A 27,056-nucleotide genomic window follows, 5' to 3' on the forward strand; every position below is an offset into this window, starting at 1 on the left:
GCTCTCAATGTGATGACTCAGGTGAGAAAAGAAAAACCCAATAAATCAGCGTCTGAGGCAGAGCTGAGCACTTACGTTAAAAAGCAGCTTTTTCCTGGTCGTCAGGAAATTAAGAGTTACCAGAAAGCCCAGCACCTCACCACGCGTTTCCTCCGGGTCACATTTTCACCCTTCTGTCCCCTCGTCTCTCTGTCCCTCTGTCCCACATCCTCTGTCCTTCCATCCCGGGTGCACCCGCAGCCCCCAGCACAGCAAAGGGACCCGCGGGCCACGGGCACAGCGTGGGAAGCGCAGGCGCCGGGACAGGATTCCACCCAACAGGAAAGCGCCGGGGCCAAGCGGAGGGGACGGCGCTTTTCAAGGAGCAGAAGCGTGGATGCTCTTCCTGGAAGTGAACGGTGCTTCCCCGTGGGGCTCTGGTGACGCTCTGGTGATGATGCTCTGGTGACACTCTGGTGACGCTCCGGCCACGGGCGCCCTCAGGAAACAAATCAGCTCGGTGTGGACGGACAAACGGCGAGGGCTGGACAGACAGCGGGGGCCAAGTGCTGGCCCAGGCAAAGCACCTTCCCTGTGTCCCCAGGGACGCGAAGCGACACTCAGCTCAGGTCTGCAGGAAGTCAGAAGTCACTACAAAGGGCAGCGCGTTGTACGGTAACCGGTTTGTGTTCCATCAAACACCAGGTCCCTGCCAGGGCTGGGCTGGACCCGCTCGCACTTCTTGTGATTGTATTGTTCACCGAGGATCATCCTCATCCACCACACAAGTGTTTGAACAGCGAGATAAGATCTAAATTAAGCCTGGCTGGAGAGGAAGGCACCGGAGCCTGGACGGTAAAACCAGCCCCGGCTGCGGCTCCGCTGGGAGGAGGATGAGGACAGAGCTTCAACACAACAGGAAAGCTGCAGTTTAATAAATAATCCATCAGAAGGAGAGATTAGCCAGTCCTAACCACAACCGGAACCGAAATAAATACAGTGGATCATCTGCTTATAAAAGATACAGAAGCGCAGGCAGCGGCGAACCCGGAGAGCGGAGGAGCCGCCGCCAGCGTCCGCAGCACAACCAGCGCGGGGAGGACGAAAAGCTGCGACACACAGAGTTGCGATGCTGCAAAAGTGACGGCAAAAGAGGAAGCAATGGTTTAATGCAGGTTCTTTTTAACGCAACAATTAGAAGCACAATTAGTTTCAAGTCACCTGAACGGCTGCCATGAACACCGGCACTGCTGATGGGCAATTAAGCCAATTTACGTTTTGGGCGTTGCTGTTATCCACCTGATTTATGAGTCTCTGCAGGGAAATTGTGGGAATACTGATATTAAACCGGCGGGCTCAGCACGACCCAGCGGATCAAAGGGGCTTTAAGAAAAGGCTCTTTTAAAAAAATCTGCATTTCCATATAAAGTAACAAAAAATTGGCAAAAGCAGCGGGATGCTCCGGACAGACGCTCCAGAACGCCCGGCCCTTCAGAACAGGACGTTCTTCATTCGGGTCGGTAATTTCGGCTCCGTGGCTGCTTGGCCCAGGTCCTGTGGCCCAGGCAGAGCGGTGGGGGTGACGTCCCTGCCTGTAGGTGACACTGGTGCTGGTGGCAGAGCCTCGGCCGCAGGAGCCCGCGGCAGCACCGGCCCCGGGCTCAGGCGCCAACAAAGCGACCAAAACACCTCCGGTCACCACTCGCGAACCGGGGGACGGCGGCATCGCCGGGAACTCGGGGATCGCGATGTGACGGGGTGGGAGGGAGAGGGAACGGGGCCAGACACATCAGTTTCAATAGACTATTCAATAAAAATATATCTCTATATACTTTGTATCATATAAATTACGCTCGTCTTTTTGTCGTGTTCGGCTATGTTCTACCTGTGAAGCTCTGAGCACCTCAGTGCTCCATTTCACTTCAATTGGTGGGTGTGAGGGACAAACCTACTTCATTTTAATACAGTGTAAATAAACGAGTGGCCAGATGCACTTGGTGAAGCTCCAGTCCAGGAAAGGGCGTTACTGCGGGGGACACGGGGCCGGGATCGCTGCCCGGGCTCCAGGGGCGTTTGCTCGGGAGAGGGCTCTGCTGGGCACGCACGGCACAGACCAGCCCAGCGGCAGCCGGGGCTCTGGGGCATCGGCACCGGGAGAAACGTGGGAAAACCGGAGGCACCGCGAGTCCCCGCGGCCCCGACCACCCGCTCCGGGCACCGGCTGGAGCAACGCAAACCAGACTCTGCATTACCCCACTCAGATCCATCTTGGATACCCGTGAACAGCCGCGAAACGAGCGGCCCGGTCTCGCGGCCGCCGGCACCCGCGGGGGCGGCAGCTCGGGGTCTGGACTCGATGCTCTTGGGGGCTCCTCCAACCAAAATGATCCTGCCATTCTAGTTTTGGCTACTCTATCCTCAGTGCCCTTAACAACTCATTCCTCAAGTGCTCCCCATTGTGCCCTTACGGCCCCAGCGGCTGCTCGGTGTCATCGCTCCGCTCCGGCTCGAACCACAATGGTTTCCTGCCCCCCGCCGTGTCTCTGGATCTACAACCAACCACGTTTGTCTCAGCTCCTTTCACAACACTCAGGTTCGAGCACCTGCTGCCCCTTCCCCAGGGAGCCGAGCGCCGCTGCGGAGCCGCCAGCTCCGTCTTCCAGCAAAACAGAAGCGTTCACTGCAGGCACGGAAATGCCGCGTGGGATCCGGTCCCGTGAACTCAAATCAGCCGCAATCATCACCAGCGGGAGCTTCTGGACCGAGATAAAACAAGCTACAGTCGTTATCTGCTTTAATATCAGATGGCAAGAGCCGGGGGAAAAATAAGTGCTCAAGACAAGCAGCTGCTTCTGTACCTTTCCCTCGGGAAACCGCCCGTACCGGAGGGCTCGCTTTAGTTATTCCTGTGGCAGTTCCAGAAAGGCCCGTGGAGGCAGCAACAGACACACGTTACCTCAGTGTAAGGACAAAGAAAATCCCAACAGAAACGCAAGTGTTGTTGACCATCTAAGCATTTGTAACTCACGGTGCCGCTGCCCATTCCCAGCGTCTCATTTGCGACTTCTTCATGTTTCTTATCTTCGTCAGAACATCGAGTCAGTTGATGTTTCGTTTTGGTCTCGGTTTCACTTGGGCCAGACCCCGCGGATCCGCTCGTGGGCGTCGATGCTGCTCCTCGCGCGCCCCGTGTTGGTGTCACGGCCGCGCCGGGACCCGCGGCAAGTGCCGCACGCACACGGGACGGGGCGCGAACAGACCGCGTCTGACCGCGGCCGCAGCTCCGTCAGCTCAGGTCAGACACAGGCGCGTCAGACCCCGCTCAGCCCGAGCGTCTGGCAGGCTGCACCACGCGCAAGGTTTGCTTCAGTCTCCCGTTCCCATCCGCACCAGACGACGCAACCGCGGTTTGGCAGCAGGGAACGCCCGTCCCTCCCGCGCTGCGGCACCGTCTGCACCTCGCGTCCCCTCGCTGGCCCCGCAGCGGCTCCTGCGGCTCTCAGACGCTGCTGTCCTCGAGCAGCGGCTCCTTGCCGTCGGCGGCGCCGGGCTGCGGGCCGTGCGGGCTCTGCGCCCCGGCGCTGTGCTTCTTGTGCGCGCCTGGCCGCAGCGCCAGGCTGTGCTCCGGGATGAACAGCGCGACCAGCAGCGAGAGCAGCACGGAGCAGGCCCCGAACAGGAACGGCGGCCCCGGGATGATGCTGCTCTGTAGGGACAAACGCAACGATTAACGCTCAGGGTACGGGAAGCCCAGCGCGCGGAAGGACGGAGCTGAGCTTACCTCGTCCGTAGGGTTGGCCATGTTGGGTCTGGTGGCCTTGCCCAAAGTCTCCACCTCAGCCATTTCGTTCAGCTCCACGTGGAAGAGATAGAAGACGAAGCCGTAGAGCGCCGGCCCCAGCCCGTTGCACAGCCCCCGGATGCCGGTGATCATGCCCTGCACCACCCCTGCGGCAGAAGGGAAGCCAGGTTTGCCTCCAGCCCCCAGAAGAAACCCGGCTTATCCAGGGATGCTCACGTCTAAAGACGGGATTACATGCTCAGATCCAGCCTGGCGCGCTCGGGGACAGAGCGGCTGCTGCTGAGCGGTCTCAACCCAGTACCAGGTTTTAGGAAAATCCGCAAGGCCGGGTTTGCTGCTTTCGAGAATAAAACGAGCATGGGTACACCCGGCAATTTCCAACTGAACTGGAGTTTGAAGGCAAAGGACTCGGGGTCAAACCACGAAGCGAACGATTAAACAGCAGCCTCCTCTCTACCCCAGACGGGCAACACGCGCCGGGACGGACTCAGCGCCAGACTGACCACCCCGAGGACTCACCCTGCTGGTCGGGGTCCGCGTTCCGCGACACCATGGCGCTGATGGCCGGGAAGGTGATGCTGGACATGGCAGCCACCGCCCCCGCTGCCCACATCATCCTCGGGAGAAAGGGACAGCGCTCAGGCTCCCGCTGCCAGCGACACGGAGCTGCCACCGCGGGACAAGCTGCCGGCGCCGGCACACGGGCGCAGGCAAACTCTTACCAGGGCTGCGAGCCGAAGCCGTACCAGGCGAGCTGCAGGATCTGGAAGCCCAGTCCCAATAGGATGGTGTTTTTGTTCCCTATCGAACGCATGAGAATTCCCAACACCACTGTCTGGAAAGAAAAACAGGCGTGTTCAACGCGTGTGCAAAGAAAGACGGGAGGAGGACAGGAGCCCGCGGGACTCGTGTCACGGTGAGACCGGCCGTCGCACTCCTGAAACGCTGCGCCGAACGCCAGCACGTCCCTGTCGGGGGCGATCAGAGCACAGCCAGAGCCGCACTGAGCAGCGCGGGGCCACCCGCCTTTGTTGGTTAATAAACAGCAGCTCCGTTCAGATGAAAGAGGGAGCGCAGGTCGTGCAGCGCGCGACGGCGTCTGTGCGGCCGCGGGGATTCTGAGAACGCACCAGCCTGACGACTAGAAATTTTGGACGTTCCTATGCGGAAACGGCTCCTCACCTGAGCCAGGATCGAGAGAATCCCAACCACACCAATGAAAGCGGCCACAGTCTCCGAGGAAAAACCGATGACCTGTGAAAACACCAGAGAGGGACTTTTCAGGCTCTGGAGCTGGACAAGAGGACATTGAGGGGGGACCTCACTCATGTTTACAGATATCTAAAGGGTGAGTGTCAGGAGGATGGAGCCAGGCTCTGCTGGTGACAACCAGGGACAGGACAAGGGGCAATGGGTGCAAACTGGAACACAGGAGGTTCCACTTGAATTTGAGAAGCAACTTGTTGTGGTGAGGGTGTCAGAGCCTGGCCCAGGCTGCCCAGGGGGTTGTGGAGTCTCCTTCTGTGCAGACATTCCAACCTGCCTGGACACCTTCCTGTGTAACCTCATCTGGGTGTTCCTGCTCCATGGGGGGATTGCACTGGGTGAGCTTTCCAGGGCCCTTCCAATCCCAAACATACTGTGATACTGTGAAAGCAGCACGGACAGGCTGGACAGACACACAGACCACCAGAACAAGCGGCACGTGGGTCCTGGCAATGCTAATAGAGCGGTATCAACCCACTCAGGACACGCAGCGATGAGAATGCTCATAGGCTGGGATCTGCTGCCCCGGGAGCCGAGCGCAGACTCACCTGCCGCAGGTAGAGAAAGAAGCTGGAGTACTGCCCGGCCTCGGGGAGGTACGAGAGGAACACGGTGATGCAGATGAGCAGAACCATGGAGTCCTGACCCACCTTCCGCAGGGACTGCAGCGAACGGGGGGAACGGAAATCGTTAAACACTCTCTGGGTACAGAGACGAGAGCAAACGCAGGTGGCACCGGCCCCCGGCAGAACCGCAGCGGGACGACTTACAGCGAAGGGATCCGCCTGTTCCCAGGAGATGGGAGCTCCCCAGGACGCCGGGCGCATCTCCTCGGGCAGGGACTCGGGCACGGCCAGCAGGATGAACCCGATGTCCAGCAGCGCGACGCCCGACGCCAGCACAACCACCAACGTGTCGCCGTAGGCTTGGGACAGGTAGGCGCCGATGGCCGGGCTCGTCACCAGGCTGGCAGCAAAGGTGGCCGACACCTGGGAGCACAAAACATGAATAAGCCTCTTCCTCCTTCCTTCCGTCTTTGCTGGAGATAAGCAGGGGACAGGGAATCCTGCAGAGAGACAACGTGTTCTCTGGGTGCAGCGCAGGCTGAGCTCTCGCAAGGAGAAATGAAAGATCACACAGAAACCAGCTCTCACCATTGGCGCCAGATCACAGAAGAGTAAGGAGACGGCATTATTAAAGCACACATCGTTTTTTCACGGACACCGTCCTCAGGCTCGCCAATAAACGTCCCACCCTAATTTTACACCTCTCAAACACGCAAAGCTCCAAACGTTCCTTCCAAGAGACGAGCGGCCGTTCAGCTCCTTACCAAGCCGTACGCCGTGCTGCGCTCGTGCTCCTGCGTGATGTCGGCAACGTAGGCAAAGATGACAGAAAAGGTGACAGCAAAGACTCCGGACATGGAGATGACGGCGAAGTACCACCTGGAACAGGCACGGCCGGGGCAGAGTCAGCGCGAGGGCGCTCGGGGCCCACGGCGGCTCCGCCAGAGCCTCTCCCGCATCCTCCTCCCGCCCGCCCCCGCGCCCAGAACCGCGAGCTCCAGCCCAGGGCGTCCTATCACCCATTTCCCCACGTGGGAGGGAAACGTCGATGCCCTGACACCAATAACGCACCCACAGGGGAACAGCGAGGAACGACGGACCCTTCCTGGCGCCGAAGCCGCCGGCAGAGCCAGAGAAGCACGTCGGTCCCAGGCCGAGCGCCTTCCCACGGGACAGACTGCCACCCCGTCCCCCAAACGACACCCACAAACCCCCATCGCTCCCTCCTCACAGCCCCGCGTTACAGACTCACCAGGGACTGATCTTCATCAGCGGAATGGGCGCGCACGTGAAGAAGACGGTGAGGAGGAGGAAGGATTTCCGGCCCCAGACATCAGAGAGAGCACCGATCAGCGGGGCGCTTAGGAAGGAAAGCAGACCCTGAGGCAGACAGACAGACAGACAGAAAGTCAAACCCTGATTTGGGATGGAGAAAACATCCCCTAAAGGTAAAAACACAAGGAGACAATCCATTTCCATTTTCTACAGCCAGGCCCGCTCAGTTTCAACTTCAGCTGAAACGCGCAGCTCCGATGGCCCCGAACGCCAAGCAGCGCGTTGTTCCTGCTGCAGCCGCCCCGGCAGCCGGATTCCTGCGCTCTGCTGTTCCCCGAGTGCCATCGGGTGCGCCAGCGACTGCCCCAGATCCACACACAAACGTTTATCTGGCAAATGCTGATGGCGGCATCAGCAAACGACGCGGATCAGAACGGCTCGGCGCTTGCCGCGCCGTTACGGATGGAAACGGAGGCCGGGAAGGGACGTCCTCACCTTGACTCCGTGAATCAGGCCGTTCATCAGGAACGTGTGCTGAGGAAACGTCTGGTGCAGCACCTGCGGGAAAACAAACCAGCTTGGAACCCCAGCAACGCTTCCATTCACTCCTGACAGCCAAACGCCCCGAAAAGCACGACGGGGAGCGCAGGAAGCACCCCGGACAACGCCGTGCTGGCCCTCCCCCAGGGACATCGTGCCTTCATTGAGCTCCCAACCGCACCTTTTATTCTTTAATACCTAAAAAAAATGAAGCAATAAATGACAGCAAACTAGCAGTAAATCCCAGTAATTCCAGGTCTTTCAGTCCCACTTTCTTGAAATCCTCCAAAAGCTTTCAAAAGTTTAGCTCACGTTAAAGAACAATAACCACAAACGTCATTGCTCAAGTCCATAAAGAAACGGCTATAGCTCCGGCTTATTCCCACGGAAGAATTTGAGGTACAAAGCGTCTCACCCAAGGTGAACCGGGAAGGCGGAACCGTTCGGGGTCACTCACCGTCAGCATCGGGGTGGTCAGCAGCCCCCACGCGAAGAACTCCAGGAAAATCACCACCACGGCGTGGTACACGCTGGGCTCGCCGAGCCCCTGGCGCTGCAGGGCGGGGAGAGACACGCGTGTCCGGACCCGCCGTCCGCTGGAGCCAAAACGCCCCCCAGGGCGACTCCCCAGCATCTCCCCCCAACGCGCCTCGAACAATCACTTCTCACGTCTTTATCCGCGACCTAAAAGCCCCGATACCATCGCGGTTTCTCTCAGCGTGCGCGACCGCGTCTCCCCTTCGGCCCTCGCCTTAGGGACTGTGCAATGAAACGGCTCAGTTCTGCCCCACGGGAACCGCTTCTTGTGTCTGCAAACCACACGATCTGAGCTCCCCGTCTGGCACTGACACAGTATTAACAAAGCCACCTGAAATGTCTGCAATCCCGGCAATTTAGACAGTTAAAGAGCGTCTAGAAGTTAAAAAACTCCCATCGGCTGCACAAATCTCAAATTCAAAGGGATACTTGATTTGCTACGGGAAACCTCAAACCCACGGGATTCTTCCAGGCCAAGAGATTAATTTCCTCACCACTAACATATCTAGAAATGTGAGCTGTGAATCTTTTAGTCAGCCACATCCCACCAGAGTAAAACTGCGTTTTGGACAATAAACCGCTGCAAGTTATTCAAAACACGAGAGAAGGAGGCAAGAGATGTTGTTGTGCTGAACATCATGTGCACAGGCTTAGATTGCTTAGGAAACAAACCAACGCGCCAACGCACGAGGGACGCGCCCACGGGGACGCGGTGGTTACGAGAAGCCGCTTTGGTTGCGCACGGGGATGGTGTTTGCGGCGCGGGGAGAGGGCCCAGGGCGCGAACCGACCGCAGCGCCTCCGCAGAGCCGCCCCGGCCCCCCGGCCTCTCACGCAACTCGACATCTCTGCCACACGACTGCAACAACGTTAACGGCCAGTCTTGCTCTCCGCGTCCAGATGTGACTTGTGTCGCAGCTTCGCGTCACTCCCGCCGCCCGTCACCCAGCACGTCGGAGCCACGGGCACCGCGGGGGCCGACCCGTGCCAGGGCGCCCCCGACCCGCTGCTCCGCAAAACGGGGGCGCTGGGGAAAGAGGCGAGAACCTGCAGAAACACACCGGGAGGCTGCGGGACGGGCCGAGGCCAGCGCCCGGTGAGCGGCACACCCGGGGACACCCGGGGGACACCCGAGGGACGCGGCTGCCCCGCCCAGCCCGTGGCACAGCTGCCCGGGACACGGGGAACGCGTCCCCCCGGCGGGGCGGCACCCGTCACCGTCCAAGCGCTTGTGGAACGTCAGCGAGTTCCAGCACCGGGAAGCGGCTGCCGAACGTGCCGGGGGCGGCGGCCTCGCGCCCGCCCCGAGAGCGGGGCCGCGCCCCGGGGAGCCCCGCGCAGCGCAGCCGCCGGCGGGCACCGGAGCGCCGGGAGCGCCGGGAGCCCCGCCCCGCCCGTAGTCCCGCCCGCGCCCCCGGCCCCCCGGCCCCGCGCTCACGCCGGCCCCGTCGCGGATGACGATCTTCTTGGCCAGCAGGACGCTGCGGTTCAGCCGCTTCTTCTTCTTCTTCTCGCCGGTCATGGCGCCGCCGGGCCGCTGCCGTTCGCCGGCCTCCGCGGCTGCCCCATCCTCCCCGCGCGGGCGGCGCCGAGCCCGGGCCCGGAGCCGGACCCGCCCGGGCGGGAAGCGCCGGGCCCGGGGCTGCCGGGCGGGGGCGGCGCCGCGGGGCAAGGGCGGCGGCGCGGCTGGCGGCGGCAGAGGGCGGGCCGCCCGCAGGCCCCGCCCCGCCGCGCCCCCGTCTCCCTGACGACGTCGCTGACGGGCACTTCAGGTTGTCCAATCCTCGCCGCCGCGCACCACTCCTCACCCTCCATTGGTTGCTCTGCCTTTTCCGTGTCGGCCGATGTGGCCTCTGATTGGTCAGAGGCGCGGCACCGCCCGTTCCGCCAGGCTGAGGGGGCGGTGCCGTGACGTCACGCCGTCAGGCGGTGGGCGGGGCTGGGCCGCGGTGCATGCCGGGATGCGCCGGTCCGGCGGGGCGGGGGCGGTCTCGGCCCCTCCCGCCGAGCACCGGTGAACGGAAACAGTGGCAGGAGACCCGGCCCTTTCCCGAGGTGGTGACCGGGAGAGCCCAGAAGGGTCCGGTGGCAGGGAGCGGGGGTGACGAGGTGCTGCGGGGCTCCCCCCGCGCACGGTGCAGCCCGCGTTCACGGGGCTCTCCTGCCACGAACGGTAAAAGCAGCCGGGGGTTCCTGACGTGACGCTGAGCCCAGAGCCCAGAGCCCGGGGCCGGCGGCCAACGAGATAAAAACGCCGCCCCGGGCAGCGGGGGCCGGTGCAGCGAGGGGCCGCTCCGGCTGCCCGGGGCTGCGGCGGCGGGGCCGGCGGGGGCCGCTCTTTGCTCCGGGCAGCGGCGCCCAGAGTGCTCTGCACGGGGAGTGGGGAAAAACACCCGTGAGCCGCCCAGGGACGCAGGGAGCCGGTGCCACCCTCGGGCTGATCGCGCCCCGCGCTGGGCACGGAGCGGGTCCCCGCGGTTCCCGCTGGAGCCGCCTCGGCAGCGCGGGGGAGCCCGACTCGTTCCGATGCTCTGCAGCAGTTTGAAAACAAAACCAAGGAGAGCAGAGAGACAGCAGAGAAGCGGTTCCTAATATGGCAACAGCGAGTGTAATTCTATTACCCTGATTTATCGATCGCACTTAGAGCAATTACTGGCTTTCACCCCGTCATCGGCCAGGGAGCAGGAGACAGCGAGGAGGAGGCAAGACAAAGGCGGCTGCCCGCCGCCCAGGGCCCGCTTGGCCTCCGGGGAGGCTCAGTTCTGTTTGCACAGCCGGTGTGGGGGGAGAGCTCCCGCCCGCCCGCGCGGCAGCGTCACCCGCCGCCCCCGCCGAGGAGCGTCGTCCCCGGGCAGGGCTGCGGGCGGCTCGCCCGGCCAAGGAGGCTCCGTGGGAGGCCGGAGCCAAGCGTCGGGGCGTCACCCCATCGCCTCGCAGGGCTCAGACCCTTTGCCCGAGCGGCTCCTGCCCTGGGCACGGTCAGGAGACCCCAACGGGACCCGTGTCTCCGTCCGCACCAGCCCGGTGCCCCTCTCACACCGGGGGGACACACGGGCTGGCCCCTCTGAGCCCCGCGGTGAGCGGGATGCTGGGCGAGAGGCCCGGGTCCCTTGAACCGCTGGGAAACAGCAGCCACAGCGCTGGAGGAAGGGCAAGTTACTTGATTGAGGTCAGAAAGTCCCTTAAGGTGGTGTTTTGTTGTGCAGTTTTTTCGCTGCCCTGCTTGCTGCAGACACTGGCAGAGAAGCAATAAAATGATTGTGGTTTTTACTGCCTGAGTTCTCCAGCCAGATAAAAACGAGCAGGAGTCAGACCTGGGGTGAACAAGAGCACGGGGCGGGGGGGCCGAGCGGCCCGGGGATGCTGGAGAGGCTGGGGGACACCGGGGGGGCCGAGCGGCCGGGGGATGCTGGAGAGGCTGGAGGACACCGAGGGGGCCGAGCGGCCGGGGGATGCTGGAAAGGCCGGGGGGGCGGGGGATGCTGGGGCGGCCGTGGGTCCGGCGTGGCCGGGGGGCGGGGGATGCGCGGGCGGCCGGGGGGGCCGGGAGGCGGTGGAGCTCGCACCATGACATCAGCGCGGCGCGGCCCCGGGGGAGCGGGCGGGGGGCGGGAGCCGGCGCGGCGGCGGCCGAGCGGAGCGGCGGAGCGGAGCGGCGCGGCCCCGGGCATGCTCCCGGAGCCCAAGTATGACCGTTTCCGCGACGAGCCGCTGACCGCCCCCATGCCGGCACCGGCCCCCGGGCCCGGCCCCGCGGCGGCCGAGGAGCCCGAGCCCGGCACCACCTTCTGCGCGCTGCTGCCGCGGATGCCGCAGTGGAAGTTCCCCGGGCCCGCCGGCTTCCTCGGCCGCGGCCCCGCCGGCAGCGGCACCGGCAGCGGCACCGGCCGGGAGCTCTCGGCGGGGGCCCGGGGGGGCGGCAGCGCGGGGGCCCCCTCGGCGCTGGCCGCCGTGCTGGGCGCCTGCGAGCCGCTGTGCGCCGCGCCCTGCGCGCTGCCGGCCGGCGGGCGGACGCGGGGGGCGGCGGGGGCGGCGCGGGCGGCGCGGGCGGAGGCGGCTCGGCCGGGCGGGGACGAGTGGAGCCGCCGCGGCAGCTTCATCCGCAAGCCGGCGCAGGGCTGGCTGCACCCCGACGAGCGGGTGCTGGGGCCCGGCGTCTCCTACATCGTCCGGGTAAGTTCCGCCGCAGCCGGACCCGGCGCGGGAGGGCGCGGAGCTGCCGGTCCCACGCGTGTCCCGGCTCGGCGGCTCTGCCTGCTCCTCCCCGCGGCTGCCCCAGCGAGGGCTGTCCCACCAAGGGCCGCGGCCGCGTCCCCAGGGTCCCGCGGGACCTGCCATGGCACGGGCATCGCGGGAGCCCGTGGCGCTGTGAGCGAGGCCGAGGGGACGTGGTGAGGGTCCGGCCTGGGGGTATCTTGGGCAGCCACCCCCAGCGCGCGCAGCCTGCGGCCCTCTTGCCCATGGCGGGTAACCCGGCCCTGTTACGCTGCCCACACTGTCTGGCACACCCTGGGAGGGTGAACAGCCTGTGACCCAGCCTGGGACGGGCAAGGGGCCGGCGCATTTTCTGAGCTGGGAAACCGGCCCTGGGACCCAGGCCCTACGAGGGCACCGAAAGCCAGAGCACACAGATGAGTTTGTTTGGTCTTAGTGCAGGATCTGAGCATGCGATGGGGCGTTTTGCAGTGGAGGGTGTAAGGACGCCATGCGCTGGGGTAGGAGCCCTGGAGCTGGCTCTGAGGGGAGCCTTCTCACTGACACCCGGCTCCTCCCCTCCTCTCCATCGCCTGCCCCGGGCTGGCAATGGTGGCCAGAGGAGGCTGCTCTGGTCGTGTCCCCCTCGCAGTACATGGGGTGCATCGAGGTGCTGCGCTCCATGAGGTCCCTCGACTTTAACACCCGGACACAGGTCACCAGGTACGGCCCCGCAGTCCCACGTTCCCGCACCCCAATGCCACCCAGAGCCCCCAGCAGCCCTGGGTGTTCCCCCTCCCTGGGGCCCCGCAGAAAGGGGAGAACACGGGGAGCCCTGCCCGTCGGATCTGCCCTGCACATGGGGACACAGCCAAAGGGCACTGCCGCGGATCGATGGGTGGAAAGAGGAGAAGGGAGGTGGCCCTGGCTGGGATTGCGCACCATGGGGCAGCACTGCAGGGACTCTGCGGCACCCGGGGCTGCGGGGGCTGATGGCCCCAGACTCGCGGAGCGGCAGGTGGGGAGACAGCTGGGAAGGGGCAGAGCCCTGCAGCGGTGGCCGGTGACCGGTAACCAGCCGGCGCTTGCAGGGAAGCCATCAACAGACTGTATGAGGCGGTGCCGGGCGTGAAGGGCATCTGGAAGAAGAAGGTGAGTTTCCACTCAGCCCAGCCCGGGGGCTGCAGGACGGTGCTGGGGGTGCCTGCCCGGTTCGCGGGACAGAGCCTGGGGGGCTCTTGAGGCACTCCTCTGCCTCCTTCACCCCAGAAACCTGTTCCTGGGGGGCTGCATCACCCCCACGCTCCTCTCCTCCTGTCAGGCTCCCAACAAATCCCTCTTCTCCATCCTGGGCAAGAGCAACCTCCGCTTCGCTGGCATGAGCATCGCTGTCAACATCTCCATTGACGGGCTGAACCTCATGATCCCCACCACGCGGCAGGTGAGAGCCCTGGGGACGCGGCCCTGTCGCCTCCCAGCCGTCTGCCTCCCGCGAACCGGGGGCTGGCAGCCCCCACACTGATCCTGCCGTGGGCCGTGTCCCCCTGCAGATCATTGCCAACCACCACATGCAATCCATCTCCTTTGCCTCCGGCGGGGACACGGTGAGACACGCGCCCCAGCCCTGGCCAGCTGTGGTCCCTTGGGAGCGGCGGGGACAGGGACCACGGGGACAGGGACCACCTGTCCCATGGCTGAACCAAACTGTGGGGCAGCCTGGTCCCACGGCAGGATGTGGGGCTGGGGCTGAGCCTGTCCCCTTGCCCCTGCACCCCTGGCCCTGCTCCCCGCACAGCAGCAGGACACGGGCCCTGAGCATCCCCTGTGCCCCCAGGACACCACCGACTACGTCGCCTATGTCGCCAAGGACCCCATCAACCAGAGAGGTGATGCTGGCCCGTGCGCTTGGGAGCTGTGCGGAAGAGGAGGGATGCGCTGGGGGACGAAGGCTGGAGGAGGGGATCTCTTGGAGGGGCATGAGGGGTGGTTCAGGGCAGTCCTGGAGGGGTGGTGAGAGTGTGGGGGCAACATTCAAGCTGTCCGTCTGTCTGTCCGCAGCCTGCCACATCCTGGAGTGCTGCGACGGGCTGGCGCAGAGCGTCATCAGCACGGTGGGACAGGCCTTCGAGCTGCGCTTCAAGCAGTATCTGCACAGCCCCCCCAAGGCGGTGGCACCTCCGGACAGGTAGGGGGGTGGGGGGTCTCGCCGCGGCCCCGCACCCCCTGTCCCGGGCACGTCCCCTGGCTGGGGGCCGCCCTGGGAGCCCCTGTCCCTGCCGGTGTGGGGAGGGGCCTGAGCCGGGCAGCGTGTCCTCAGCCGCCCCATCCTCGCTGCAGGGCCCTGGGCGCGGAGGAGTCGGCCTGGGGGGAGGATGAGGAGGTGGCTGAGCACGATTACTACAACAGCATCCCGGGGAAGGAGCCGCCCCCAGGGGGGCTGATCGACTCCCGGCTCCGGCACGGCACGATCCTGGGTCACATCCGCACTCAGCCCGCGGGCTGCAGCTCGCCCAGCCAGGTGGGCACCTGGGGCTGCTGCCGGCGCTGCCGCAGGGGTCCCAGGCAGGACCCCCAGCACTCGCCCTGTCTCCTCTCCCCAGGGTGGGTTTGCAGCCAGGCGAGAGCAGAGCAGCCAGCCAGGGCCACCCTGGGACCTGGAGAGCCAGGGTGGGTACCGCCGCAGGGCGCCCGGGAGGCGAGCAGGGTCCCCGCGGCTCTGCCCTGCCCCGGCCGCTGCTGATCCCTGTCCCCGCAGGCCAGCCCTGCGACGGGTACCTGCAGGCGGACGGCCACCCCCTGGGGCTGCAGGACTACGAGGAGCACATGTACGTGAACACGCAGAGCCTGGACGCCTGGGAGCCCGAGGCGGCGGCTCGTGGGGTGCCAGAGGAGAGCCCCAAAAAGGACCTTTTTGATATGAGTAAGCTCTGTGCCAGGGGCTGGGGGACACAAGGCGGGGGCAGCGGGGCTGTGCTTGGGGCACGGCAGGCGGCACCAGCCCCTCTGCGCCTGGGCGCAGGCACAGCAGCATGTCTGGGGTGGCCGTGGCGCAGCAGGGTCTGTCCTGAAGGTGGGTCCAGCTGTAACCACAGCTCCTGCTGCTGCTGCTCGGCCCGGTGCTGTCCCCTCCGTGCCCCGGGAGGGTGACACCCCGCACCTCTGGCTCCTGCAGGGCCGTTCGAGGATGCCCTGAAGCTCCATGAGTGCATGGCAGGGGGCGGCACCAGCCCCCGCATCGAGGACCAGTGGCCGAGCCCCCCCACGCGGAAGGCCCCCATAGCGCCCACGGAGGAGCAGCTCCGGCGGGAGCCGTGGTACCACGGCAGGATGAGCCGGCAGGACGCGGAACGGCTGCTGCAGGCGGACGGGGATTTCCTGGTGCGCGACAGCCTGACCAACCCGGGGCAGTACGTGCTGACCGGGATGCACAGCGGGCAGCCCAAGCACCTGCTGCTGGTGGATCCCGAGGGCGTGGTAAGGGCGGGGGCGCGGGGGGCGATGGGACAGGCACCGGGGTTTGTGCGGAGCCCCCGTGCGGGCGGCAGCTCTTGGGGGTTCAGGACCGCCGTGCCCCTGGCCCCAGGTGAGGACCAAGGACGTGCTGTTCGAGAGCATCAGCCACCTCATCAGCCACCACCGGCAGAACGAGCAGCCCATCATGGCTGCGGAGAGCGAGCTGCATCTCCGCCAGGTTGTCCGGAGGAAGCAGTGATGCCGGGGGTAGGAGCCCCTGACCCGCTCGTCGTGCCGGGCCCGCGGCAGCACCGCGGCGGAGCCAGCGCCGCCCCGCACTCCTCCCTTGGAGCCCGGTGGGGCTGGATGTGTCTGCCACTCCCACATCTCCAGCTGGATTGTCCCCAGGAGCAGCTGCCACGCGGGGGCTCCCGCTGGCCCTGAGCCCCCACAGCCCTCCCCAGGCTGGCACCAGGATGAAGCTGCTGCGGGGAAGACGCAGGACAGGGACGAGCCATTGGCGTGGCCGGCACAGCGGGGGCTGCCGAGAGGGAGGCGTCCTGCGGCCCCCGGGACCGCCCAGCCGGCGCGGGGCTTCGGCAGGTTTTACGGCACACACGGCCCCTTCTCCAGCCTGTCTGGCTCGGGGTGCGGGTTCATGGTTTGGAATATGTTTCTAATTAAACCCGGAAATGAGCAAAGCGCCTGGGTTGTTCCTGTCACTTCCAGGCATGGTGCTGGGACCCGGGTCTTGCCAGGTCCCTTCTGCCCTGTCCCACGGGTACCCGTGGCCTGCCCAGCTCTGCCCGTGTGCCCGGTGATGCCACCACGTCACCGGCACCCACCTCGAGGAGCAGGGTCACCCTGGCACCCTCTGCCCCTCGCTGGGGACCGTCCCCCTGGGGTGGAGCTGTGGGGTGCGGGCTGAGTCAATGAATTGAATAAGCCCCTAAATAAAGCCCCGTAATGAATGTGTAATTTTCCATTGATAGCTGAATGCCTACAGGGACGTGGTGCTTCCATCTCAGCTGCTATTTTTTGTCATGTAGTAATGCATCTGCAAAGATAATTGCGCCTTTCCCTCAATAGCAGAGGCAGGAAAAGGCAGCGAGAGCCCCAACTTTCTTCTGTTGCTGCCGGAGGAGCCGGTGCCTTTCATCAGCCGCTGGCTCTGCCCCGGCCCCTGCCTGCTGCTGGGAGGCAAAAACCAAGAAACCATTTAAACAAATAGGAGGCCTTGATTGAGTTAAGTATGGACATGAATAATGCAGACAGAGCACCACAGAGCACTCCCTGGGAAACGGTTTCTTTCTGTGTGCTCTGTGCGGCTCGGCTCTGGCCTGGTCCCTGCTGGGCGAGGGGCGAGGGGAAGGTGCGGGAGGAGGGGGCTGCGGGGGCGGCAGCTGCGCGACGGTGGAACAAAGCAGAGAGCCGCATGTGCCGAAAGCGCCGTGCTGCTGCGTTTGGAGTGGCAGTCTGTAGGCTCCAGAGTTAACACCAGGCTGAAGCGGAGTCGCGCACCTCTCGGAGCTGCTCCTTCAGCACACGGGACGGCCGAGGTGTTTGGGGAAGGTTTGGAAGCCACAGAAGAGCGACTGCAGAGCGACAGACCCCAGTGTCTCTGCCTGGCCACTGCAGCTCCTGTTCTGCCCGGCACCCGGCAGCCCGGCCCCGAGCCCAGCCCAGCGAGCTCAGCGCCGCAGCTCCCAGCACCCGCAGCTCCCAGCACCCGCAGCTCCCAGCACCCGCTCCTCTCCACACCTGAGCCGAGCGGGCCGGGCTGGCCCAGCTCCAGCGCTCTTTGTTATCACCAGGGAACTCAACCATTTCTGCACCTTGTTTACCCACCGTTGCACAGGGTGGAGGAAAGGCAAACACCAGCCTTTTGTTCACCACCCTCCCTTCCATCCTCCTCTCCCGGCTCCATCTGGCCGCTCTGCCCCCACGGGACCGCGCGCTCAGCTCCGAGCAGGATGCAGAGGGAGCCGAGACCTCCCGCCTCCCACATGCGCTGCCTGGCTGCGGTGGCTCTGCCAAAGGAGCCGAAGGCGCCCACCGTGCCAGGCTCACCCTCCTTCCCGGTGCTTGTTCCCAGCCCTGCACCGCCATGGGGTGACGGTGCCGTCCCTGCAGCCTGACACATCCACGGGCCAGGGAGGAACAGCCAGTGCTCCCTGTCCGTGTCACTGTCCTGCTTGGTGCATCCCGGTCCTCAGGCTAGAAATCCACCTGGTATCTGGGCTGGGGCTGATCACTCTGGTTTGAGTGTCTCCTGTACCCTTTTTGCTCCCCCCGTAGCACCAGGACCTGCAGTGACACTCCGTGGATCCTCCTGACGTTTTGCCCCGTTGCCCCCAGCACCACCTGGGCCGTATCCTCCCCCAGCGCTGGCTCTGCCAGGTGCTGCTGAGATGTGTGACATGTGGCACTGCCTCTCCCCTTCTCCAGCCACGATATTAAACCACTTAATGCACTCAGCGAGTCCTTGAGCTCCGAGCGCCTTGGAGAGCTGTTGGCTTTGTTCAGCGCTTTGATGAGCTCAAGAGCTCGGAGGGGAGAACGAGCTGCACCCGGAGCGGGACCGGCTCCGTCCCACCGGCCTCGGTCCCCGATGGCGCTCCGGGCGGGATGAGCTGGGGGGACCAAGGGGCCGCTGCCTCCGGGCCCCACCCCGCTCCCGGTCCCATCCCAGCCCCAGCGCTCCCGTGAGCGGGCGGCCGGGTGTCCCGGGGCCGGGCCCCGCACCCCTCGAGCGTCAGCGCCCCGGGGCCGCTCTGGCGGGCTCGGGGCCGGTGCCGGGGCCGGTCCCGCCGGGCGCGGCGCGGGGAAATGCGGGGGCGCCGCGCTCGGAGGATTACGGCGGCGCGCGGGAAGGAGCGGGGCCGCCGCCGCCGTATAAAAGCGCGTCCGCGCGCGCCCCGCCCGGGCTGCGGCGGCGGCGGCGGCTCCGCTCCGGTGCGGCGGCTCCGGCAACTTCCCCAGCGCGGCGGTCGGTAGTTCGGTCGGTCTGTCGGTCGGTCCGGGCACCGCGTCGCGTCCGGCAGCTGCTCCCCGTGGGCCGCGGCCGCCCCGTCCCGTCGCGACCCATCGCTCGGGGCCGGCGGCGCCGCCGGGTCCGCGTCCCTCGGCGCGGCCGGTTCTCTCCCGTCCCTTGTTCCCGGGCTGGCGTGTCCCGGTGCCCATCGGTGCGGCCGATTCCTTCCCGTCCCTTCCGGGCTGCTGGGCTTCCGTGTCCCTCGGCGCGGCCGGTTCCCTCCCATCCTTGTCCCCGACCCCGCGGGCTGGTGAGTCGCCGTCTCTTGGTGCCGCCGGTCGCTCCCCGGGCTGACGGCTCCACTCTGCCCCTGCCGGTCCCCGCTCCCCGGTGACAGCGTTGCTCCTGCGTTTTCTTCCAGCTCCGCACCCGGCAGCAACATGTGGCTCCTGGAGCGGCTGCGCGGCGTGGCGGAGAACGGCGGGTCCCGGGGTGCGGAGGAGTCCCAGCGGGGGTCCCGCTACAGTAACGTCCTCACCCCTGACAAGATCCCCGATTTCTTCATCCCGCCCAAGCTGAGCGCAGCACCAGCTGAGGCTGAGGGCCCGGAGCCCCCCGCAGCACCCGCCCTGGGCCCCTCGGCGTCGGAGCAGGACCTGGCTGGGCGCAAGCCCCCGCGCAGCCCCCGGCTCTCCAGCCGCCCCCGGCCGCGGGCTGCTGGCCGCCACATCATCCAGATCGAGAGCGCCGAGGACTGGACGGCTGAGGGGGGCTTCGGCACCAACGTGGACCCGCAGGCGCAGACCGCCATGTCGCTGCCCTACGTGCCCAAGGCGCAGACCTCCTACGGCTTTGCCACGCTGGTGGAGAGCCCCCACACGCGGCGCAAAGAGTCGCTGTTCCACAGCGAGCACAGCAGCCTCTGCCCCTCGCCGGCCACCTCGCCCAGCGCCCAGCGCAGGGCCAAGCTCAACGGTGAGAGCGGCCCCCGGGCGCCCGCTGACCTGGGCGCAGCCCTCATGCACCCCGGCCGCTACTTCAGCGGCGGCGAGAGCGACACGTGCTCCTCGGCCGAGTCCTCGCCCTTCGGCTCCCCGCTGCTCTCCCGCTCCGTCTCCCTGCTGAAGATCTTCAGCCAGGAGAGCCAGTCCAAGGTCATCAAGCTGAAGCATTCGGTCGCCCGCAACAGCTCGCTGTCCACTGACGACAGCTCGGCCGACACCAGCCCCAGCGCCCAGCGCCGGTCCCGGAGCGCCCCAGCCGGGGGGCAGCCGCCCGCCGCCCTCCTGCCGCTGGATGTGCCGCCGGGCCGCGACCAGGAGCACAGCCTGCGGCTCAGCCGGGGCGGCAGCCTGCGCCTGGCCGCCGAGTACGACCCCTCCAACGCCCGGCTGCGCGTGCGGCTCGTCTCCGCCGAGGACCTCTACGACGCCCTCGTCGACCTGCGCAGCATCAACTGCTGCGTCTCGCTGTGCCTCAACCCTGGGAAGCTGCAGAAGCAGCGCAGCACCATCGTCAAGAACAGCCGCAACCCCATCTTCAACGAGGACTTCTTCTTCGACGGGCTGGGCCCTGGCCATGCCAGGAAGATGTCCCTGAAGCTCAAGGTGGTCAACAAGGGCAGCAGCCTGAAGCGGGACACGCTGCTGGGGGAGAAGGAGCTGCCGCTCACCTCCCTCCTGTCCTGCCTGTAGGCACTTGCTGCCAGCCCTGGAGGGACCCGGCCTGTCCCCCGGCCCGGGGGGTTTGAAGGGCCCCTCGGAGGAGGGCCGGGCTGTGGCAGAGCGCAGGGTCCCCGGGGCGGCGCTGCCGTGGCGCTCTGCCGTGGGGCGGCAGGGCTGGCAGCGCAGCCTCTCCCCTCTGCGCCCCCGGGGCTGCTCTCCGGGAGCCCAGCGGGAGTCACCAGCCGTCTCCTCTGGGAAGGATGGATGTCACCTGCTGGGCTCTTCCTCCCTGCTGCCCGTGTTCCCAGCTGGCCAAACAAAGGTTGGAGGTGGGTGGATCTCTGTAGCACACTTACTACCCCCTCTCTCAAAGCCCCGGCTGCTGGAGGCAGGTGGTAGCATCAATCTCAGCTTTAATTTAAAAGACAAAAACTGCAGAGAAAATACTGCAGAGATGACCCAAGGGTGGGCCAAGGGAGGTGGCCCTGGGGGGTGAGTCAGGTTTGTGGGGTTCGAGCTTTTCCTACGGTGTCCCCAGCCCCGCAGGACTGCACAGATGTGCAAGTCTTGGTCAGACACCCCCAGCCTCCCCCCCCGCAGCGTCCCCTGCTGCTGATGCCCTGCAGGAAACTGCTCCTGGAGCCTCAGGGCTTTGGGTTTGCCCAAACCCCCGAGTTGCCTGTGCCCAGCCCCTCTTTGTGGGGCTGGCACTGCCGTGGGGGCGCCTGGCACCCCTTGCCCTGGGTGCTGTCCCAGCCAGCACACTTGCTGACAAAAGCGGGGGTGACAGGATTAGCCCCCCCGGAGTGCTGGTGGCTCTGGGGCTGTCCCTGGGGCAGGCTGTGGCTCCCCCACCCTCCGCCCCCCCCACCCGGGGGGCTCTGGCTTGTGAACCGCGGCCCCCGCATGGGGGACGTGTCCCGTGGGGTCACGACGCCCCAGTGCCCAGCGGGAAATGCCGTGGGGGATAAAAGCGGCACCTTGTTGTTGTTCGGTGTGGTGTTACCCGTTGCTTCGGGCTCTGCATGTTGCTGTGGAAGGGAGCAGAATCCGCGGCGCTCCTGTCCCTGCCTGTTGCAGCACGTGTGGACACACGCACACATGTGTCCCTCTGTGTTAACCTCTGTCGGTGGCAGTTGATGTTCCTTCCTTGTCCTTTGCAGCAGATGGCAGATTTCAGTGTTGGCTATTTATATCTGAGGCTGATCTTTCCCAGCGCGTTTTACTTCTGTCTGTAAATATGTTTCAGGTACGTGAGACATTGTTCTCATTGCGTGGTGTTTGCATGTCAGGGGGGATTTGGGGTGATTGTGGCTGTTTGTTGAGCTTGTGGCCGATACCAAACCATGCAGGACTGAAGGAGCAGATGTGTCCCTCCTTTACAGGGGGTTCCCACCTGGGGCTCCCCAGCAGCCAGCACGGGGATGCTCGTGGTCCCCGAGTGCTCTGGATGGAGGGGGGCTCTGGGAAGGGAGAGACAGGGAGATGGGCCATGGATGAACACCCTGCCCCTGAGCAGACCCATCTGGCTGCCGCTCAGCCCCATGCGCCCCCGGCAGCACCGTGTGGTCCCCAGGATGCTGCCGGGGTCCCCCCTTCTGTGCCTGCGAGGGGCTGGTGGGACCCGGGTGCTGCTGGAGTGGGGGCCCAGGCTGCGAGGGAGGGGGAGCAGGAGCCAGGCGAAGAGTCTGGTGGTCCTTGAGAGGGCTGGGGGTGACGCATCCCCTCGGCAGAGCCGCGTGCCTTTGGGTGCGGGGAAGGGCGATGGTGCGAGCGGGGCCCGGGGCTGCGCCCGGGGCTGGGCTGGCCCTGGGCTGGGCTGGGGCGCTGGCCCTGGGGCTGGGCTGGCCCTGGGGCTCGCGCTGGCCCCCGTCTGTCCCGGGGCGGCCCGGGGGGGGTCGCGGGCGTGTGGCCGGTGAGCCCTGCTCTGCGGGGGTGCGGGGCCCCGGACGTGGCCTGGCTGGTCTGTCCTGCCCTGTCGCTCTTTTCTACTGTTCCTGCTTTGATATTTCCGTGGCTGGATTTAATGATGCATTTTTTGAGTGAAATATATATATATATATTAATATCTGAATGGAATGCTTGTTTACAGATGACTTCCCCTTTTTAGTGCAATAAAGTCATTTCTAAAACAGATGCAGGTTGTGCCCTGGCTCCTGGTTTCCCCAAGGCGCTCCCTTTGCTGTTCGTTGTGGCTGCAGCGTCACCCCAGCTCCGTCATCCCCCGTCATCCCCCATTATCCCCCGTTATCCCCCGTCATCCCTCGTTATCCCCCGTTATCCCCCCGCTGTGTCACGCAGGGTGGGGGCGGCGCTGGCCCCCGCTGCCCAGCAGCCGCTTCCCTGGGCGCTGCTGCCCGTTCCCAACAGCTCAAAGCGGTTCAGCAGCTCCTTTTGGTGCTGCCGAGCGTGGGGTGAGCGGCGGGAGCATCTCCCGTGGAGAACAGGACAGGGGCGCGGGGAGGGCGGCTGGTACCGCCTGGGGGCCTCGGGGCTGGGGAAGCGAAGCCCCTCCGGGGGCCCTTCCAGCCCCCAGCCTGGCCCTTGCGCTGCTGCCCTTCAGCACATCGCCCTGGTTCGGTTGGTTTTCTTTCCTCACCTTCAATTTCCAAATGTGCTTTTAACCAGATGCTGCTGAAGAAAAGAGGGAGGTTTGTCTGTTACCTAAATGCCACTTTTCTAATTTCCACCATTCTAATAATTTGTCATTTTTGGTAGAAATAAAAGCTAAACAGATCCAGCCTCTCTCCTGCTGCCCCCACGGGGGCAGGGAAAGCAGCGTGGTGAGGGCTTGGCAGGTGCCAATAATTTAAGTAGTGCTTTTTCTAGAGGTGTAAAGCTACAGCAGTTAGCAATAAAATGAGGCTGATTAAGTTAGTCTGAACCAGAGCGATGGGGTCAGCTCGAACACACGAAAAATCCCTAGAAAGTGTTCAACACTGAGGGTGCTGGAAGCAGCCGGAGGGGTGGGGGGGGTGTCTTGTGGGGGAAGATTTAACTCTGCATTTGTAATCGTGTCTTTGTGGGAAGGAATTGCAGCTGCTTCTCCCCACCCTGGGCCGGACCCGGGAGGGCTGGGTGGTGCTGAGATGAGGCTCCGGAGCGGGAGCTGCGAGCGGCTCTGCCCGTGGCTGGCGGTGCCGGAGCCCCAGGGGGTCTCTGGGCCCCGCGTTGGTGCAGCCGGGCGCAGGTCGTGCTGGGGGACGCGGGCTCGGGCAGCACGGCGCGTGCGGTGAGCAGGCGCAGCGGCTGGACGCGCAGGAGCCGGTGGCAGCTGCCGCCTCCTTTGCCCTCATCTCCAGAGCAAGATTCACCTGGGCGAGACGCGCACGCAGACTTGGGTTATTTTTAGTGCTGTGTTCCCACAATGCGAGGACTCGACTTCTGAGAAAATTGCCTGGAGCTCATTCAGCTGCGTGCGAGATGGCTGGCGAGGGAGGGAGAGGACAAATTGGGGGCTCAGTCTCCTGCGGGGTGTGTGGTGGGGCCGGGGCTCCCCTGGGGAGGGTTTCCCAGGCAGGAAGCCCTGGGGCTGTCCCCATAGGACACCCTGTCCCTGTCCCCGGGCCGGGCAGGGGCTCCCAGGGCGAGCGCTGTCCCCAGCCGGTGCTCCAGGTTGCTCAGGGGCTGGGGCCAGGGCAGCTTGTGGCCCAATGGAGCAGCAACAGCTGATTCTCCTCTACAGATTTTCGGGAGCTCTCGGGCCTGGGGGAGCCCTGAACGCCCCCTTGGCAGCCCCAGCCCTGCGGGGCCCTGTGCCCCCCCCACCTGACCCGGCTGCCAATTGACTGTTTTGGTCAGAAAAAGCATCTTCCTGTTGCCTGGCAACCCTCGTCCGCCCGGTCCGCTGGGGGGGCTCTCCTGCCTGCATCCCCGCCTGCATCCCCGCCTGCATCCCCGCCTGCATCCCTGCCTGCATCCCTGCCTGCGTCCCCGCCATGCCGGGCTGCACAACCGGCCCCTCCGGCTCAGCGGGTCCTGGGGAACAGGCTGTGCCAGAGCCGCCAGAGGCACCGGAAAACCTTGGATCCCAGCTGGGGTGAGACCCCGCGGCCGGCGCTGCCCTGCAGGGGCTGGCAGCTCTGCGGAGCGCAGACACATCGCTGGCCCGGCAGCGGCCGCCCTTGCGAGTCCCCCCTTCCCCAGGCAGACGTGGAACTGGGGTGTGGGGGCTGCACAGGGGGGGTTCTGCTCCAGGGCCAGCAAGTGCCCAGCTCACCCCTTCCCATCCTCCGTGCACGAAGGGTGCGGGGGGACACCGGGGCCCTGCCGGCTGTCCCTGGGCGGTGGGACGTGCCGTGCGTGGCACCGGGCGGGCGCCGGCACGGGCGTGCGGCAGGGAAGCGGCGAGCGAGCCCCGCGCTGCTCCGGCTGCACGCGAGCATCGGCCTCCCCAGGCACACGCTCCTCGGCTTATTGCAGGCATTTTTCTTCCATGGCAGCGCATCTGTTGGAAAGCGGGGAGGAGAGACTCCCACTGCTACTGGGAGGAAAACAGAACTTAATTGAATCCCACAATCCCTTGTAGTCACATCAGGCGAGAGACAAAGCCAGAGGAGAGCGAACCCCCCTCGGGCTCCTGCACCCTGGGCTGTGACACGGAGACCGGCACCTGGGGACACGGGGCTGTGCTGCCAGCAGGGATGGCCTGAGGCTCCTTGTCAGCCCCGCAGCAGTTTGCGGTTCACTAAAGGCAGCGCTGCGGGAGCAGCTGCCGGGCTGTCCCCAGGGCAGGCAGCGCTGCCCGTCACCGCCAGCCCTGCCGTGCACGCTCTTTGTGTTTTGCTTTTCCGTCTGAGCTTTGCTCTTTGACTGTGAGGCTGGCAATCTGGCCACGACCTGGGGCCAAGGGCCAGATCCTGCCCGCACAGCCAGGGAAAGGCAGTGACGAGCTGGGAAGCGCTGCCTTGGACTCCCCCGTCCCCATCTCCTCGGCAGAGGAGAAATTAATGTGAGCCCCCGGAGCCAGCGCAGGGCTGGCTCAGGCCTGGGGCCGGGTGTGCAGAGCGTGCGGGACCGCGGAGGGCAGCGCTGCTCCGTGGGGTGAAGGGTCTCTCCCTGCCGCTCCGCTCTGTCTCCCGTGACTGCTCTGCGCCAGCTGCCTGCTGGAGTTCTAAACGCTGCCTTCAGAATGTTTGCAGAATGCCCAAAGCATCAAATAGGCCCAGGTGGGAGGGAAAAAAATGGCATAAACAAAGCAGACAGGAGGTTTTGTTAAACGTCGGTGGCTGCTGGCAAACACTTGAACATCGGTGTGCACAGACGCCAATCCATACGGCGTTTGGGGCTGATCTCTGCACCCGGGGCTGCCCATGCGCTCGCTGACTCCTGTGCGGGGGCGACCGCGTTGCAGCGGTTGTGCTGCTGTGGGACCACCCGGTCAGACCCCCAGCGGCAGGGAAAGGGCTGGGAGGTACTCCGGGTGCTGGCCAGGGCAAACTCCGCTTCTCCCTGCGCTTCCCCAGCCAGAGCCAGGGCCCCGGGCCAGGGGACGCGGCTCCGTTCCCTCCCTCGCTGCTCCCTCGGGCTGTGCCGATGCCCCTGCGCGCTCCGATGCCGTTTGGGTGCGGTTGGGGTGTGGGACCCCGTCTGCCATCGCGGCCGAGTCTGCCCGGCGCAGGCGGCGTCCGCGGCCCGCGCTGGACACGCTGCGGGGAGCTCGTCCGGCATTGCCATGGTAATGGAGAGCACGGCGCTGCCGGGAGGGGGCAGGGAGGGCAGAGGCTCTGCAGCCCGCGCTCCCGGGGAAGGTGCTGCCGGCTCGTGTGCTCTGGAGCAGCACCGGCAGTCCCAGCCCAGGGCCCATCACACCGACGTCCCCGGCCCGGCCCGGGCGGCAGCGAGCACGCCCTCGCTGCGGGTGCAGCCTGCCGCACCTCTTGCACCTGCGACAAAAGCAGAGGTTGCACCAGGAAATACATAAAAATATGTATTCAAAACCTCAAATCTCACTGCTGCCAGGTTATAATTAATTCCTATTTGCAGCTCAGTCCAATTTCCCTCACACAGCTCCCAATTCAATCCAATTGCCATATGAGATTTCTGTAATCACTAATCTTATCAAGCACATCAGTGTGAAGTGAGAACACTGCAATTAGCAGGAACAGGAGCAGCAGGTGAGCAGCTCGGTGAGTATTTATTTCACCTGTGCCAGGGGAGGACTGCACTTGGTGCAGCGCTTACTGGGGCTGCCCCTTCTCCCCCAGGCAGGGTGGGGTGGGGGGCTGCCACAGTGCTGGAACCGCGGAGCACGGGGAGCTGCCGTAGCCTGACCCTGGCAGAGCATCACCCTCCTCCGGCAGCTCCAAGTCCTGGTCCAGGCGGCACGCAAGGGACGGTACCAGCTGCCAGGAGAGCCGTGCAGGGGATGCCCCAGAGCCCCCAGCAGGCTCAGGCGAACGGGGTGTAAATGCAGCGTAGATCCTGCTCTGAGCTGCCACTCGAGGGCTGATGGGCTTTTTTGCGGACAATCTGTTCCCCTCCCACGGCCGCTGGCCACCTGCCCGCGGCATCTCCCAGCAGAGGCGGTGGGAGCGGGGATGGCCGGGATGGACGGGCAGCTCCCGCGGTGCCCGCGGCATCACCACCAGCACTAGGGCCAGCCGGACCTGCGGAGCAGCATCCGTCACCTTCCTGGGTCCTCCTCCCATCAGGTGGGTGATGCTCAGGGGACTCTGCTTGTTTGGGAGCAGCCAAATTATCTGTGGTTTGAGCGCAGCGCGGTGAGTCTGGGGACGGCTCAGCCGCAGGCACCGCCAGTACCAAACGTCCCCGTGGTGCCGGCAGCGCTGAGCTGCTCCTTGCGG

At 65.3% G+C, this 27,056-nt stretch overlaps 3 protein-coding genes across 4 annotated transcripts; 2 read left to right on the forward strand and 1 right to left on the reverse strand.

The window, feature by feature from the left end:
- Positions 1–1,137: 1,137 nt before the first annotated feature.
- Positions 1,138–9,666, reverse strand: LOC308049445 (hippocampus abundant transcript 1 protein-like). 2 transcript variants are annotated; one of them, XR_013923302.1, is made up of 13 exons: positions 9,404–9,666; positions 7,886–7,981; positions 7,384–7,446; positions 6,866–6,993; positions 6,378–6,492; positions 5,818–6,036; positions 5,596–5,709; positions 4,964–5,035; positions 4,504–4,616; positions 4,301–4,398; positions 3,761–3,927; positions 2,838–3,685; positions 1,138–2,735 (listed from the first exon to the last, which is right to left on the reverse strand). XR_013923302.1 is itself a non-coding variant. In XM_080359114.1 (12 exons), the coding sequence occupies exons 1-12, from the start codon at positions 9,485–9,487 to the stop codon at positions 3,479–3,481; spliced, it is 1,476 nt and encodes a 491-aa protein (XP_080215240.1). In that variant the 5' UTR covers positions 9,488–9,666; the 3' UTR covers positions 2,757–3,478. The 2 variants fall into 2 exon arrangements, 1 of the variants encoding a protein (XP_080215240.1); XM_080359114.1 differs by lacking the exon at positions 1,138–2,735 and having other exon boundaries at positions 2,757–3,685.
- Positions 9,667–11,532: 1,866 nt separating this feature from the next.
- Positions 11,533–15,871, forward strand: SHC2 (SHC adaptor protein 2; the record flags this gene model as incomplete). Its single annotated transcript, XM_080359552.1, has 12 exons — positions 11,533–12,138; positions 12,812–12,882; positions 13,251–13,311; positions 13,481–13,600; positions 13,710–13,763; positions 13,994–14,045; positions 14,218–14,344; positions 14,497–14,677; positions 14,760–14,826; positions 14,915–15,079; positions 15,332–15,633; positions 15,743–15,871. 12 exons carry the CDS (start codon positions 11,533–11,535, stop codon positions 15,869–15,871), a joined length of 1,935 nt encoding a protein of 644 aa, XP_080215678.1.
- Positions 15,872–19,026: 3,155 nt separating this feature from the next.
- C2CD4C (C2 calcium dependent domain containing 4C) lies at positions 19,027–20,280 on the forward strand (the record flags this gene model as incomplete). Its single annotated transcript, XM_080359288.1, has 1 exon — positions 19,027–20,280. The coding sequence occupies one exon, from the start codon at positions 19,027–19,029 to the stop codon at positions 20,278–20,280; it is 1,254 nt and encodes a 417-aa protein (XP_080215414.1).
- Positions 20,281–27,056: the final 6,776 nt, after the last annotated feature.

Source organism: Nesoenas mayeri (assembly GCF_963082525.1).
Source record: "Nesoenas mayeri genome assembly, chromosome: 25".
NCBI classification, from domain to species: domain Eukaryota; kingdom Metazoa; phylum Chordata; class Aves; order Columbiformes; family Columbidae; genus Nesoenas; species Nesoenas mayeri.